Genomic DNA, 17,254 nt, shown 5'->3' on the forward strand with positions numbered 1-17,254 from the left:
TCAAATGTTGTTAATATCATAACTTTATTAGTAGAGAAAAAAATCAAGGTGAATGTTTCATTTTTAAATTTCACGTCGTAGTCTCCGCGCACAACGTTGTTGATTTCAAAGTGCATTTTTGGTATTTTGCCGACTTGGGCTCCACCAAATTTACTAGATATTAGAATGCTAAGTCTGTGATGCTCTGCAGAAAGCAGTGGACTTCATTTTTACCGATTAGGAACTACACACAGAGCGACGGGCGTCGGCAGGGCGTGCAAGGGGGCACTTGTTACCCTCAAGCCACTGCAGCGCTTGCCCCCAACCGAGGTAATCCAGCACTCCTCCCCCTGTCACGACGGAATGCGGATTTGCACCCCCAAGACAAAGGCTTGTCGACATCTATGCACAGGGTTTAGGCATAGGCAGAAAGCTTTTCAACGGGAGGGGGGTGCCGCTTTAATCTGAAGTGGGGCCGGGCAGGCAATGTGTTAAAGAGTTCTTTTGCTGCCGCTTGGAGGTTGTACTCATGGGCGTCTGTAGGAGAGTGCAAGCTGGGCACTTGCCCCCCTGGAGCCTCATGAACAGTTGTCCCACTCCCTCTTCTTCAGCCGCGATGCAACACGTTTGCACCCGTCCCCAAGACGAAATCCTACGACACTCATACCTCGTGCTTTTAACCGCTACACTTTTTTTTAACTCGATCAGCTTCACTATGTGCACAAAGTGGGCTAGACAAACAAGTCTCTGCAGCAACTGGTTCCGCCTTGAAGCCCTTTATATGCAACTCCGCAAAAGATTCAGTTGTTAATATGATGCTGTTTTCTTTTAACAAAATCCAGAAAAATTGGGCCACAGAGTGCACTATATATATTTCGCTTATATCCTCCGAAGAAGAAGGCTGGTCCACCAGTTGAAACTGATAGGATTAAATAAAAAATTATTGTTTTGTTTTCTATACTGCGCTATTCTTAATGTTTATCAATTTTATTACGGTAGCCAGAAGAAACTCGGATCATCTATTTATATATATATGAGTAATAATTCAGTGGGCCAGGTAGTCTTCGTGAAGGTATGGGATATGGCACAACGGGAGCGTTGTCAACAAGGATAAATATATTTATTTCCCAACAGTTTCGGGGGGGGTCCTCCATCAGGGGATGAGTTATCCCCTGATAACTCATCCCCTGATGAAGGGAGGACCCCTCCCGAAACTGTTGGTAAGTTTATTTATCCTTGTTGACAACGCTCCCCTTGTGCCATATCCAATACCTTATATATATATGTGTGTGTGTGTATATATATGGGTCATTCTATATCAAGGGTACTCGGTCAACCCAATCAATTATAACCATCTCTGATTAGGATGAAAAAATTGTGCACGTAAATGTCAATTAGAGAGGTAGGTATTAGTGCGTTAGAATTTCGAAAAAAATTTGTGTGGCCTAGTGTGCGCTTCAAACTTTGAGCACCCAAGTGAAACCTTTTCACTCTAGATACTTTATACAATATTACAGGTGCGAGTAATCAACACGAAATAATTTTTGTTTATCTCAAGGTGCTACTCTTTCATGACTATGATAGTTTCTTCATTTTTCTTTTAAATTGCTTTCTTTTTCGCTTTGGCGATATATTGCAATATGCTGCATGTTTAGCATTTTTTATAAAAAGCACAACTTTCTTCTCGAGTAATATATGCCATTTTCTGTTTTATATATTTCTATATTACTGACTGAAATGCTTTAGGAGCAAATGAAGCGAAAATATCATGAAAATATTGTGTCCAAGTTGGGCAAAACACAATTTTGACTCATATTGCAACTTAAATTTTGCAATGTAGCAGTGCAAGTAAATGTATAGCTTTTATATTGTTTCACATTATAGTTTGTTGGTAGGAGAAGCAGAAAGTTTCAAAAGAGTAGTTATTGTTTTAAGGGAGAAAAAGAGAATTCCATGAACAACCACAAGGTAGCAGGAAGCCTGCCTTTGTCTCAACTTCACTGCAGAGCATGTCAGCATGAGGTTCCAGCGTGGGCTTTTTGGCAGCGATTCATGCATGTCATACAACTCCTTGTCACTTGTTTTAGTATTACTGCTGCATATAACGTCGAAATGGGGCAGTATTGCCTTCTTAATTTAATAGCATCTTCCCCCCATGAACCGTCAAAGGGCAGGTTATATAGAATCGCTTCTTAGTCTCAAGCGGCATAATTTTAATGCAGTCGATGGTCTGCGATAGAGTATTCATGTGTTGTGTTTGGCTTCTGATATATAATGCACATGGTCTTATTAATAAATAATGACATAATTTAACTATATTTTATCCAGGCTACATGTTTATGATGTTTCAGGTATAGGCCGATGCGTGATCGCTTACTATATGTATGTTAATTTATGGCAACACTTGCCATGTCTTCAGTTGGTATAAGATTGATAACTATTGCAGTTATCTCTGAAAAGACGTAAACATGACACCAAGCGAAGTAGCCTATCTTGTGGAAACAACTATTGATTCACGCAGATGTGGGGCAGAGCACCATACCAAGGAGACGTTTTGTTGTAGCGCATTCAATTGCATCGCTCTTGTGTGTAGTCGTAGTGTCCTTGATTGTACTGACCCTGAAGAAAGTTTGCGATTAGCCTGCAATGAGACGCATACACGAAGGGATCTCATGACGAGCATTGGAGGTCTTCATCTGTGAGCTCCTGCACTTTCCTCCGCCACAGCGCCTCAGGTGCCCAGCAAACGGCACTCAGCAACTCGACCGGAAAGGCGCGCAGGTGCTCCACCGAACAGTTGCACATCAATGGATTGCCTGCATCAACCAAGATGGCACCCGCATACAGGTCCATGAAACAACAACCTGACAGGGTCGAAAGATCTCCATGCAATGCACAGACTGCAGCTTTTCATGAAAGATGAAAAGTTCTGCAGTCTATAGTGCACTCTGCAACACTTGGAGCCGAAAACCTGCCTCACACTTGCAATGCAGTAACTTATAGACCAGACTTGAAAAACAGAATGAGCCGCATTGTCATGCAGTAAATTAGGTTGATGTTTACAAATTGGAGCAAAACGGAAAGGCCACCTAGTTGGTACTAATTGATATTGGCGTAGAAGTAGCACACAAAAAAGAAACGACGAAGACAAGAGCACTTGTGATGTTCACTTTCTTGTCCTCATCGTTTTTTTTTTTTTGCGCTACCCTTATGCCAATATGAATCAGAAATTGGAAGCTGGAAAAAAGATCATCAGGTGGACTAATTAATAATTCATATTCGTTCACTAAATAGAAAGTGCGAAAATGGGCGAGGAAGAACTACACAACAGAGCGCTCTCTAATGACTGGTCTTCACTGGACATTAGAAAACGTGCTCACTTTTGTGCAAAAATGTGTTTTTCGAACGTGTAATAAAAACTATATTTGTTAGTGAGAGGTTACACTGTGCGGTTGTTGCTTGCTTGTTCCGGCGCTCCCAGTTTGCTGAACGAATACAAATGGGAATGATTTGAAAAACATTGTCGACTCTTTTTAAGTGGCAAGTGCTTTTCTTTTTCTAGTTAGTGCGATATAAAGATTGGACTCCACATTTCTTGCGTACGTACAGTCATCAGAAAGGGCAGCGTTTATGACGTCATTTTCTCTCACCGCCGAGCTCGATGGCTTCGATGGGTGCGTCAAGAAGGGGCGCCAAGCCAGCCTTGGTTACCGTGGCCAGAGAATTGCTGCCCAAATCTAGAAACTTCAGGGCCGGATAGTCCTCGCCGAAGTCTTCGGGCAGTGAAGTCAAGTTGTTCCCACTGCGGCGAGAGAACGATTGTCTATATTTTCAGTTTCTCGAAAACACTCTACGGTGTCAAAATGCGGAATATCGTTTTCCAGCAATTGTCTAACTGAAATGTGCTGCTTGGCTTTTTTTTTTTACGGAAGACAAGGTGCCGGGTCGCACGCCCCAGCCAAAAATAATTCCATCCTAGAGATTTATACGTATCGCATGCGCATTTTTCTTCCCTTTGATTGATGATTCTTTACATTAGTGCCCCATAATTCTTAGGACACCGCATTAAACTTCACATGGGCTCGCATGGAAACACCTGTTGAATACACCCGAACAAAACATTAGGGTTATATCTGTTCCAAGCTCTTCACGAAAACTATGAAGCCAGAGCATGTCGTGGCTCATTGGCGAGCAGTATAGCTTTAGAGAAATTTCACTATCCTAAGTGAAATAAAAAAAAAGTTAGCATCTTCCCAGAGGGAACCTTGACGGGATGCGAAGCTGCAGCGTTGCGCACGGACACGGTCGGTGTTTTTGACTCGCACCTCGTCAGTGTCGTTGGTTTTCCGCTGCCGACGCTTGTGTTCGACTTCCCTGGCTCGCGCATCCTCGGGTGTTGCAGGCGCGACGTCCCATTCGCGAACGCGATCGGCTCTGCTAACCCTCTCAACGCCGGCGACGGTCGGATTAGGCCACATCGCTTCGGCGCATGTTTCGGCGGGCGAAGGAGCTTCGCTTTCCGGCGTCCTCTCCATCGCAGATAAACGAGCCGAAAGAGTATTCACTAAGTGCGTTTGAACGTTGCGAGCGTGAAGTGATAGAGAGGTGACACGCGGCAAGCGCACGACAGGCGATGAAGAGAGTGACGTCACCGCGCACTGCAAGGAAGGCGTGACCTACTTGGCACCGCTCCAACACCTGTGGCGAGGAGAGCGTGGTGCCGCGCGTTGGCACGGAGACACGGACGGACAGCGTTACACAGGCTAGTCAAAGAGCTGCTTCACATTTATAAAAAGCGTTGGCTGATTCCTTTTTTTAGGAATCAGTATAACACGACAGGTAAACGGCACAGAGCTAGTTGAGCGTTTATTGTGCATTGTTTGGCCACAAGGGCGAAGGAATGAATGCTACAGCAACAAATTGCATTGTGACCCAAAGAACGGCAAGCAGCTCGGAACTTGAAGCGCGAACGACATGAGCATACGCAGGACGAGCGTCGACAAAACTTTCACAGGTTGACTCTCAAAGCACGCTGCTCAAACAGAAAGACAGACGCACGAAACGAACGCACAAGCATACGCAGGTTGAGCGTCAACAACTGTCACAATCTTTACTTCTTCGTGTGTGAGCAGCGCGCTCCTTTCGGTAGCGCGGCCGCGGCAGCGAGCGAAATGACCTTCGTGCTCTCCCGAATATCGAGTCTGAAAAGCGCGCACAAGAGAGAAACCGTGCTTGTGGAGGCGCGCGCTATTGAAGCGTGAAAGGCGATGACTTCTACAGCGCACCCAACGCGAGTCTTTCTTGCCATCTCGTTTCTGATGGCGAAAACGCGCCAAAGCTGCAGAGCTCTGGGGACTTTACACGGTGTATATAAATCACTCGCCGTTACGAAGCTGGACAACGTGCGCTTTGTGGTCCAGTGGTTCGCATTGCATGCTGCGAAGCACCTGTTTGACGGTTCGACGCTACGCTACAGCGCTATAGCGGCACCCGTTCGTCCCTCGTGGTCGTAGTAGTAGTGTGTAACCAGTCTTGCATTTTGACCTCCGAGGTGGTGCCGGTGGGAGCGTTGTTGAACAATGAAAAATTCGCAGCGTGCGCGTTAACTAAAAGCCGAATTCTTCTGTCCCTCATTCCCCCTTAGCAGCCATTGGCATGTACATTGAGCACTATCTGACAAGAAACGGTTGCTACGTTATACTCGCTGGGCGTAACCTCCTTGGTTTTAGAAAGGTTTAGCGAGCATTGGGCCGCAGTGCCATGAATACAGTGAACTAGTATATACCATGAGCTCAAGGTGGTTAAAGGTGGGAAGTAGACACGAAGCACAAGCCGTAAAAAAGTGTGCGTGTGCCTCATCCCGTTCAGTCCTTGGAATGTCCGCTGGATGGCAGTGCTTCTATATGAGGAATATATGATGAAAAGATGCGAGATGGAGGTACTTGGAGTGTTGAATAGGTGGACGAACGGACACACGACAAATGCATGGACGGACGCACGGATGGCTGCACGGACGGATAGACGCATGGACGGACGCAGGAGCGGATGCATGGACGAAAGCAGGGACCGACGCACATACAGACGCACGCACGGACGAGCGGATGGATGCACGGGCTGCCACGCAGACGCACGCATGGACGGACGGAAGCAAGAACGAATGGACGGACGGATGCTTCGCCCCACTCTCCATCATTCACTCCGTGGATATGCTGCCATTTTTTTTTCTTTTTTTTTTCAAGACGATGGTCTTTCTTGGGATACTTCGACGCGGGAATTTCGGTCGGTCTGTCTGTTAATCGATCCAGCCACCAGAGCGATAGTTTAACCCTTTGCTGAGCGACCACCCATCTTGATCTCCTGGTTGCCTTCATACTAGTGAGCAATGTCAATCAAAAATGACAGCATATCCACGGAGTGAATGATAGAGAGTGGGGCGAAGCGTTCGTCCGTCCATTCGTTCTTGCTTCCGTCCGTCCATGCGTCCGTCTGTGTGACCGTCCATGCGTCCATCCGCCCGTCCGTGCGTGCGTCTGTTCGTGCGTCCGTCCCTGCGTTCGTCCATCTATTCAACACTCCAAGTACCACCATCTCACATCTTTTCATCATATGTTCCCCATATAGAAGCAACGTCATCCAGCGTACATTCCAAGGAATAAACGAGAGGTGACACACGCACACTTTTTTTACGGCTTGCGCTTCGGGTCTATTTCCCACCTTCAACCACCTCGAGTTCATGGTATATACTAGTTCACTGTATTCATGGCACTGCGGCCCAACGCTCCTTAAACCTTTCTAAAACTAAGGAGGTTACACCCAGTGAGTATAACGTAGCAACCTTTTCCTGTCAGTGCTCAATGTACATGCCAATGGCTGCTAATGAGGATCGCAGCGTGCGCGTTAATTAAAAGCCGAATGCTGCTCTCTCATTCACCATTAGCAGTCATCGGCATGTACATTGAGCATTATTTTTTATTGTTCAACAACGCGCAGAAGAAATCTCTCACCGGCACCACCTTGGAGGTGAGAATGTTATACTTGTTACATACTACAACGGCTACGAGGTACGAACGGTCGTCGCTATAAGGAGCTTCGCCCCTAATAAGCTAATATTACGCACATTTGGGCGCAACATCAAAACGTGAGTATTATGCAGTGCGTTGCTATGTATTTAAAATGCATAGATACCGCAGTGCTTATTATGTTGCGCTGAGAACGCGACGCTATGAACGAAAAAGCGAGTGTTTTCTATACGCTTCACTAAAACTACACGGTGCTGCCACATAACAGTGGCTTTACATTCTAGAAAAAACCTGTTTTTTCAAATTACAGCTAGCTGGCGTCCATAGCTTTAACTAAGCGGCTACTCACTGATCTTCTTGCAAAAAAAACGTCGAATAAACGTTCTCTCTCTCTCTCTCCTGACATAAAACTCGTCTTTCGGCGACCTTTGCCCGCGAAGCACGCAGATACGCCTCCATTTTTTTTCTTTGTAATCTGTTGTATACATTTTACAACGTCATATCCGTGACGGAAATACGTCAACGGAGCCGTGGTCTGCCAAAGCATAAAGCACTTTCTTGTTAAAAAAAAAAGAGCTTTCTTATCGCTCATGCCAATCCGACTTCCCTCTCCAAGCCTCGGGTTCATGTGGCCGTTCGCCCATCCGCCGCCGTATACGAGCTGTGTTTCTTCGTATTTAATGCGAGAACATTGTCGGTTAGCGCACCCCACTTTTGTCACACAAAAATTATATTGAACGAAGGCCATGATTTTACAGTCTTGCTGCCGCTTTATTGATGATTGATATGTTGGGTTTAACGTCCCAAAACCACCATATGATTATGAGAAACGCCGTAGTGGAAGGCTCCGGAAATTTCGACCACCTGGGGTTCTTTAACGTGCACCCAAATCTGAGCACACAGGCCTACAACATTTCCGCCTGCAGCAGGGATTCGAACCCGCGACCTGCGGGTCAGCAGCCGAGTACCTTAGCCACTAGACAACCGCGGCAGGGCTTGCTGCCGCTTCGTATCAGAAGTGCAGATATAGGAAGTAGTGGATGAGGAGCCCGGAAGTAGAAAGTCGAAGTAAACGTGATACAGAATTAATCTCTAATTTTCACTCGGTGACAAACAGGTTTTTTTTAATTATTATTGCTATCCCGTTAAAACGGGGACACGTTGACAACGGATGGTGTGCAGACTCACAACCAGTTTGTCTTGCGACGGGTCATATAGATATCAACACTTAGATTGATCCCAGACATGGATATCGCTCGACGATTCAAAGTGGACCATAAAACCACATCAACTGCCGCAGAGCTTGTCGCTATCCGAGAGGCAATAAGGTTTATTTCCGGAGAGCGACCTCGAGCCTGGACGATTTTCTGTGATGCCAAACCCGCTCTGCAAACCATTAATTGCATCATGAAGCAAGGTCCATATTACAGCTTGGCAATAGAAATCACAGAACTTATTCAGGTTGCTTCAACAAATGGCCATCTTATAACTTTCCAGTGGATTCCCGCTCATTGCGGCGTGATGGGAAACGAAGAGGCAGACGCTCAAGCTAAAAATGCCTTAAGCAGTGCCCCTGAAGTACGCATTGCGTTTTCACGAGCTGACACGAACGCCCTGCTTCGCTGCGTGATGCGCAGCTACACACTTCAGCACTGGACCAAACCGGAACGGCGACACCAGCGACTTCACAAATGGGACCCGTAAATGAGGTTCCGCATGCCTCCTAAATTGAAACGGCAACTCACAAGTATGATCCACCGCATTCGTCTTGGTGTAGCGTACACCAGACGTTACGCACATATCATCGGTCGCAGTGACACCGGTCCTAATTGTGAACACTGTGATGTGCCAGAAACACTTGAGCACATATTTTGTGTCTGCCCAGCATACGCACGTGAACGACAAACACTGATTTCTTCTACTGAACATTATCGCAATAGGTCATTAACTGATGAGACCATGTTGGGCCCTTGGCCAGACACCAACAGTGCAACTGCGGTCACAAGAGCAGTTATTACCTTTTTAGAAACAACTGGACTATGTGCGCGGCTATAAAATGTGTCTCAGCTAGAAAGAACACTACATACTCACCTCTCTATCTCACCATCGTCATCCATTAATCTTTCTTTTCCCCTTTCCCTTCCCCCAGTGTAGAGTAGCAGGCTAGAGCAAGCTATCGCTCAGGCCGACCTCTCTGCCTTTCTGTAAATAAACATACTTCCTTCACAACACTTAGATTGGAGGTGTGAAGGCGAAAGGAATAAAATAACCAAAAAATAGTTGATGCATTCGCCCGTGGGCCAGTTAAACTTACAATCAATTAATGCGTATCGTGTTATAGACGTGGGATTTCCGCGCGAGTTATCTGTTGTGTGTTCATTATTTTGCCGCAGCGATAAACTGATCTCCCTCCCGTATGATTGTGCTATTTCACGTCGCAAGAGGAATGAATTGAGACTTTGCGCACCGTCCATTGTCCCTGTTTTGTTTCGTAGTGCTAGAAGAAAAAAATGAAAAGGAAGGGCATGTCCTCAGCTGCAGAGAGAGGCGTTGCCGTTATACGACGTTGGCGCGCACGCACCACTTGGCGCGCAGGGTGTACAGCGCGTCTGGCTGCAACGGAAAGCATCATTGGCTGTGCAAATGAGCACCTTTTGACCAATCAATTTTTCCTCTGCCTGAATTTCTTTATTTTTTTTACGGGTAGCAGAAGTTTTAGCAATAGCCAGTGGAATTCGGCAAAACGATTTTTCTTTACCCCGATAATAGTTGGAGGCGGAAATTATCTTCCCGAGAAACGAAAACGACTACATAACCAATAATCAAAGTTCCACTGGTTAACATTCTAGCTTGCGACTGTGGTGATACTGAATGGATTCACAGTTTGTGAAGATATTCGGCAATTTTTCTGTTTCAGTGAGCAAGAAATAAATTTAAACAAACATCATTGTGCAGTATGTCTAACTTACCAAAAAGCAGTTAAACGCAATTTGACAAATTATATACTCCTGGGACATTCTGCAAACTTAATACCATATTTTACATAACACCTGCCTGGTTTTTATTGCAGTCCAATGGCTTTTTTTTTCTTTCACAAGATATTTTTCTTTTCATAGACATCCGTGAACACAACTTTTCCACCATATCCACTCCTAGATCCCTTGCAGTAAATGCTGTATCATCTATAAAGCACACGAATCTCAGCTGTCATTAGCTCATAAACTCGATCTCTACAAGCCCTCCCCCCCCCCCCCTTTTTTTTTGAAGGACTGATCTTGTCAGCGCACCTAGGTTCAAAAAAAAATTCTGCAGATCCCATAAATCATGAGAATCGATCAGTGACACCACCTGGCACTAAGGATTACTACCCATATTACAGTTTGTCTAACTGTTTTCCAAGACGTGCGCCATGATGACGCCCTTGCTTTGGGCTCACGAGTAAAAAAGAACAACTTACGATGTTAAAACTATTAGCTTACACTAGATCCAAATTCCAGAGGTTTGGCGCTGGCCTGGGCAACATGGATCGCCGGAAGTGCTTGAGGTTGCAGTCACGAATCACTAGCGACTCTAGGCCGGTTACACGCGCGAGCCAATCTTCGTCGATGTGTGCTATGCTCGACTGAACGACTTCCACGACGGTCAAGCTGGCCGCAAGCGCATTGTAATCTGTCGTCAAATTTAGGGCGGCCATGTTGAAGAGCCTGAGTACCTTGAGCATCTTCAAGTTGTTGAGCGACGACCACGACGCGGGAAGGCTGCTGTGGTCGCGGAAGACGATTTTTTCGAGCGTCTCGTCGACGCCTGCCACAAGTATCAGAGCATCGTCGGATCCGAAAGACCTGACCGTGACGTTGCTCAGTTCCAGTACGTGGACGGCAATGTCGTTGAAGGCGGGCAGCTCTGGCAGCTCGCAGTCAGTCAGCACGAAGGTGATCGGACTGGGGAGAGGACGTTCGACTTGGTCGGCGAATTGCTGCGTCGAGGTGAAGCCGATGCAGGTGTAGCTGGCGTGCATGCCACGACTGGTGTTTTCGCAGCGCGGCGAAGCCCTCACGTTCGGTAGGAGGAAGGACGCGGCGGCTAAGAGGACGCCGCCAACCAGTTCCCGCCTTCTCATGCCAAAAAACGTCGTCGCGCGACAGTCAAAACAAGAACACTCGCGAGCCCTCGTAAACCAAACGCAGCGTGACGGTGTTATAGAGACGCTGCGGCACCGACCACAAAACCGTTTTCACGTTTCTTGGCAGACTGCACTTAGTCACTGCTGCAAAGCATGAAGCGGAAGTGTCTGCCACCACGAGATGCGTCGCCGCTGTTACCGAAATGCGACACCCGACGCGTCAAGAAAAACGCGCCCAGACAACACACGTTGATAAAAGGGAGGTCTTGGAATCATCAGAAAAGCGGCTGCACAATCTAGGCATTAGGGAATGAAGCGTCACGTGGTCGGGGTGTCAGCTTTACGCGGCGTTCTTTGGAACGTCGCGGGTAAAAAAGAGAAAAGATTGAGCAAGATAACGGTGTCTTGCTATTAGTAGGAGAGTGGTAGCTCGCGTGCGCTCCGTTGGGAATAGCTGTAAGCTCATATATTTGTCACTTGAAAGAAACTTGACAAGGGAATTATTGTCACACAAAGAAGGAGAACTCTTGACTTGAAAAAGTTAGATCGGCTGAAATTTCTGCCTATGATAAAGGCGACCATCTGGATGGCCAAGGCATTTATAATAAATTTATATACCGGTTCATGGTAGTTTAAGTCTGTAATAATAGGATGTTATAGCTTTACGTCCCGAAACCATGGCATGATTATATAAGCCCCGGTAGAGGCGCTCCGGAAATTTTGACTCCCGCTGTTCTTTAACGGGCGCCTAAATTTCAGTTTTAATTGTAAGCTTCGATGGTGCGAACAGTGCCGTTTTGGTGGTCAAAACGCGTACTTTTCAGTCGCTCCCGCAGACGAGAGCGGCGACTGGTAAAAGCGGTATGGGCGCACGTCGCTGAAACACGCTGGTGCTGTTGCGTATTCCACAATATGTAGAAACGAAAGAAAACGTGTCCGTCAGCGTTCTTTTTTCTTCTTCTTAATCTTATGAATATGAATGGAGGTGGCGTTGCACCCAAGTGGCCAGGCAAGCAGAGTATATATGTTCTGTTCTTTTTCTCCCGGTAAGTATTCGCAGTGCTACTATACAGCCACACGTGAAGTAAAGTAGTGAATGATGGGATGTCAAATTCAACGTGCTAACACAGGATGACAATGTAAAACGATTATATGGCACCTATCGTTATTTCCGTCCCTTGCTCCTTAAGAGCGATGTTTGTTGTGGTTGCATGGATATCACTGATCACACGCAAAACAAAATTTAAAAAAAGTGAACGAGGTTGCAAGCGCACAGCATTGATGTTCATCAATAGCAGGGATTAGTGTGTGCGTGTGTATTGTTGCCATCGGCTATCCACCCTTTGTCGCAGGTGCTGAGACGGAAGAAAGGCAGCCGCCTCACTTTGTGGCAGCACGAACACGTCGTCTCCTGGGTTTCACATCTCGTCTGGCTATAGGACGTTGTTTCCTCCGAGTACCTAGAGGCACCTTCCATGGTGGCATTGTTAGCAGGTCCTCAGCCATTGCCACCGCGTGAACCCGGTTATCCATATACCACGACGTTTTCCCTGTGGTGTGTTCACAGAACACCTATATACTATACTACGTGTGTTTTCTAATTGACGGCACATTCGAAATTGTGCTTGGCTTATGATGTTTCGTGTTGTAGGTATAGATTTTAGATTGAGCACGTCCTCGTTCCTATTGTGCTTTTGCAGTCCAGTGGCCGTTCGAAGAGTTGCTCCGTGCATCTTTTCAATGTCTCTGAGATCTCGATCGGAGAAATCATACACAGGTGCCCTGCACAGAATCCGCCCGACTTCCACTGCTTTTGCAAGCGTTTCGCATGCATTCTGCCGTGCCACGCTATATTTATTTGATATGCGTCGGATCATGTGCAACATTGGATTCCAGTTGCGTTTTAAAGTGCAGATCCAACGTTGGGGGCTATTGCAGCCAACAATTTGTGCCCCAAGAATTTTAATTTGTCAATTTCAAGACGTGATATCTTTTTCACCGATGTGTAGCGTAATCTGTTTGCTTCGATTTGTTGATAGTTTCCCATTTACGTCGAGCACTTGCGTTTTCTCTGGTGGCAGCTGTAGTGCAAAATTATCTAACGTATTGGAGAGGCTGAGAATCACTTCCAGAGCGCATCTATGCGCACTTTGACCATGCCATGTGAAGGCGTGCACGCTTCTCCTTTTTTTTTCTTTCTTTGCAATCTGGTATTATATATTTCACAACGTCATACCCGTGACAGCCATTTAAAGAAGTATCTCACAACTTTAAGATATTTTGAAACCAGTACCTCAGCCGAGGCATACGATACAGTTTACGCCATACATCAATACTTACAAAGACAGCCAGGACACACTATGGCATGCAAACCATCGATTATAAATCTACGTGTTTATGTAATATGTATCCTTCTGTTGTGGGAATAATCGAAAATTGTAAAACAACTTGAGAATTTAAACGATTGATAAAGAACATGATTTTTCCCCTGGATGCGGAAGTGTTGTATAAATTTCCTGTAAATGTGAGTAAATAATCATGATGTTCCGCGACTCCAACATAATTTTATACTAGTATAACTAGTTACTTCATTTGAGATGTTTTGTAGTTTTTCTTGCATTTGTGCCCATGTTCCTGCTGTGACTGCATCATTACATTATGCTCATTACTCTATGTAACTACAGTAATTGGTGATTGTATGCTTAGTGTATTAATAATGATTATGTTGTTTAATCATTAAGTTACAAAGTCCATTAATTTGAAATTCGTTGCTTCTGATATCCCACAAAAATCACAGCATATCCACGAAGTGAATGATGATGAGTGGGCGAAGCTCCGGGGGATCATTAGCCCCCGTACTATTCTCGTCAAATGTAACTCAAAACAGCGGCAAGCCTTCGCGATAGCATATAGTGCATACCGCCCAGTCATCACCATTGAGAGGCGCGCGCATCCCGTTCGACAGCTCTGCGCATATATGCGTGCCTGTCCAATGTGGTAAGTTGACGGTGAAGGCTTGCGGATGTTCGGGTTTAGTTTGACGAGGGTAATACATTGGCCACTCGATTATGAAAAGACGTGACAACACGTGTGTACAGTATATACGAAGTTGTTTAATAATCACAATGTGCATATTGTGTTGAGATGTCCATGTGGACATTCATATGGATAGTCATATGAATATCTATATTCACATGGATATGGGTATTCATATAAATACTCATATGATTATCCATATGGATGTCCTATGGATATCCTTAGCTTGTCACACCGACGGACAGAGAACATGGCTCGACCCTAAAGAGTTTCGCCCCTTAAAAAATGGTCGCAGCAAAAGACACTGAAAAGCTCTTCTGCCTGGAGGCGCTGCCTGAAATATGGCGCTATCTGGCAGTAATGTGAAGAAACGAAATAATTTAAAACGCATAGCCACTGGTAGGTGGCAGCCCCGGGTTGTTTTAGTTAGATAAAATTTGAGAAGCGAATGAGAGAAATGGGGTAGGAGCGGTGGGCTAGGAAGGTATTCAGCTACTTGTACAAGAAGAATGTCGATACCAAATAGAGGAAGCGAACCAGAAAATTGACTGGTAAATACTTGGAAAACAGCAGGGGGCCAAACCAAAAAGAATTATCGCTTAAGAAGAGGACGAAGGAAGCCGAGACCGATATGTGGAGAATTGGCATGATTAAGAAGTCCGCACTTGAGATCTATCGAACTACGTATAAGCAGGAAATTGCCGAGGAAAGGATCTATGATAATACTCGGGGTAGTTCTCTACTGTTTGAGGCCAGGACGGGAGTATTGCGAACCAAGACATATCGGGCCAAATACGAAGGGGTAGACACGGTATGCAGTGCATGTGGAGACGAAGAGGAAACTGCCGAGCACTTGATAACGATCTGTAAAGGGCTTCACCCTATAGTTCAGAATGATGGCGTAGAGTTTCAAAGCACTGGGGTTTAGGGACAGGGAGGGCAAAATAGGCTTTAATTGGGTAGAATTAACTAGAATGAGGTTATCAGATTGGTGGCTAATGTCAAGGCACGAGTGAAAATTAAACCCTTCACTGCAAAGTACCAGTCCTCAACCTCACTGTTTAAGGGTAAAAAATAAATCTAGTTTTTGGTTCACTGCGTATTACGGCTTGGTGGCGTTAGCCACAGCCCGATCTAAAGGGTATAGCCATATCAATCCATCCATCCATTCAGTTAAAGCTGCTGAAATTTTCAGCTAAGCGTAGGAAACACCCACTTTTTTTGTTCATTACGTCGCATTGCCAGTGCAGCGTAATAAACACTTTGGTCTATAGAATTGAATATTTGTGCATTTTCCAAATAAAAAGACACCGCCTAACTCTTACGTATTGACATTGTGCCTCAAATATGCGTCATATTTGCTTTTTAATTGACAATGTGCACAACTATGGACGCAGCCACCAGATCAAGATGAATTGGGCCTTGAGCAAGGGGTTAAACTTTTGCCGTGTGACTGAACGGTATGACAGGGTAACGGCAGACAGACAGACCAAAAGTCTTGCGTCGAAGTATCAAGAGAAAAATTTTGGTCTTTTAAATTCAAGCGTGGAGGGGTAAATCCACTCACCTCCTGATATAGAGTTACCCACCCCCCTCCCACCCCTCTCCTGGTATAGAGTTACTGTATATGCTACCTACAGTAACTCTACCTCCTGGCGACGACCACTGACCTCTATTGGGGACTAGTGGCTACACCTATCCGTCCTTTTGGCAACGCTTCCAATGCACCTGGACATTTCGTAAGTAGCCTATTTCTTACCCTGCCGGTGGTTCTCTAAATGTCATTCAAGCTCCCGGATGAAAGAACATAGGTCTGGGACGTGAAGATTTTAGTGAGACGCACGCTTTTCATTTTTTATACATTACAGAAAAAAAAAGCTTTTGTAACCACCGAGGCTGAACAATTCATGTATTAAAAGTGGGAATTGATTGATTGATTGATTGATTGATATTTGGGGCTTAACGTCCCAAAACCACCATATAATTATTACAGACGCCGTAGTAGATGGCTTCGGAAATTTCGACCAGCTGGGGTTCTTTAAGTTGCACCCAAATCTGAGCACACGGGCCTACAACATTTCTACCTCCATCGGAAATGCAGCCGCCGCAGCCGGGATTCGATCCTGCGACCTGCGGGTCAGCAGCCGAATACCTTAGCCACTAGACCACCGTGGCGGGGCTACAAAATGCGGGAATTCTGCATTTGCGCGATAGCCGCTGTCATCGGCAGTCATACAGGTAATAGGACAAAATGGGACAGCCCAGTACTCTGCCATTGAGCTACGCTTTTTTTTTTGCCAGCAATTGTGAACTACGCACGACATATAATTCGTCATATTATAATTACCTTAACGTACATAACACCCGCATTGTTACAAACAGTAGGAGGTATTTCAGTTTTTTATTGTACCACTGAGGTGCGCTGATGCTTAAAACTGTCTTGCTTGGTGGCTAAAGTCAAGGCACGAGTGAAAATTAAACCCTTCACTTCAAAATACCAATCCTCAACTTCATTATTTAAAGGATAAAAATAGCTAAATCTAGTTGCTGGTTCACTAAGTATTACGGCTAGGTGGCGTTAGCCGCCGCCCGATTTAAAGGGTACAGCCACATGAATCCATCCATCCATCCTCTCACAAATTGACATGCATGCAGTAGCGTACCAACAAGGTGCCACACACTGCGAATTACATAACGAGTGGGCCGTTGAATGCTTGAACCCCATTACAAAGGCCTTCATCGTCGTCAGTCACAGGATTAAAGTTCCCGTAATTCCCCACAAGTATGTAGCGGGTGCCACGCTTTTCCTAGGAATGACAAACAATGGCATTGCGGACGCTTTCTCACCACCAATATTATAAGGGTTTATGTTGTAGTGGGTACCACGCAAGTGCGCTTGTATTAGTTGCCCCAATAGTAATTAAAAAAGGCCTCAGAAAGGCCGCTCTTCCAGCTTTCACTGTGACTGTGCTGCGAGTTACTTCTTTTAATTACCAAAATTTGAAAGCAACGTACCTGGGCAGAATACTACTATGAAAAAGTTGTATATCCTTTTGCAAACCACACGATTAGACAGCGCATAACTTTCTATCTGTTA

General features: G+C 45.5%; 1 protein-coding gene across 1 annotated transcript; it reads right to left on the reverse strand.

The window, feature by feature from the left end:
* Positions 1–5: 5 nt before the first annotated feature.
* On the reverse strand, positions 6–11,387 carry LOC119172576 (uncharacterized). Its single transcript, XM_075892508.1, has 3 exons — positions 10,478–11,387; positions 3,630–3,781; positions 6–2,795 (listed from the first exon to the last, which is right to left on the reverse strand). Exons 1-3 carry the CDS (start codon positions 11,116–11,118, stop codon positions 2,650–2,652), a joined length of 939 nt encoding a protein of 312 aa, XP_075748623.1. The 5' UTR covers positions 11,119–11,387; the 3' UTR covers positions 6–2,649.
* Between the last annotated feature and the right edge of the window lie 5,867 nt (positions 11,388–17,254).

The sequence above is a fragment of the Rhipicephalus microplus genome, chromosome 4 (genome assembly GCF_043290135.1).
Source record: "Rhipicephalus microplus isolate Deutch F79 chromosome 4, USDA_Rmic, whole genome shotgun sequence".
Taxonomy (NCBI): domain Eukaryota; kingdom Metazoa; phylum Arthropoda; class Arachnida; order Ixodida; family Ixodidae; genus Rhipicephalus; species Rhipicephalus microplus.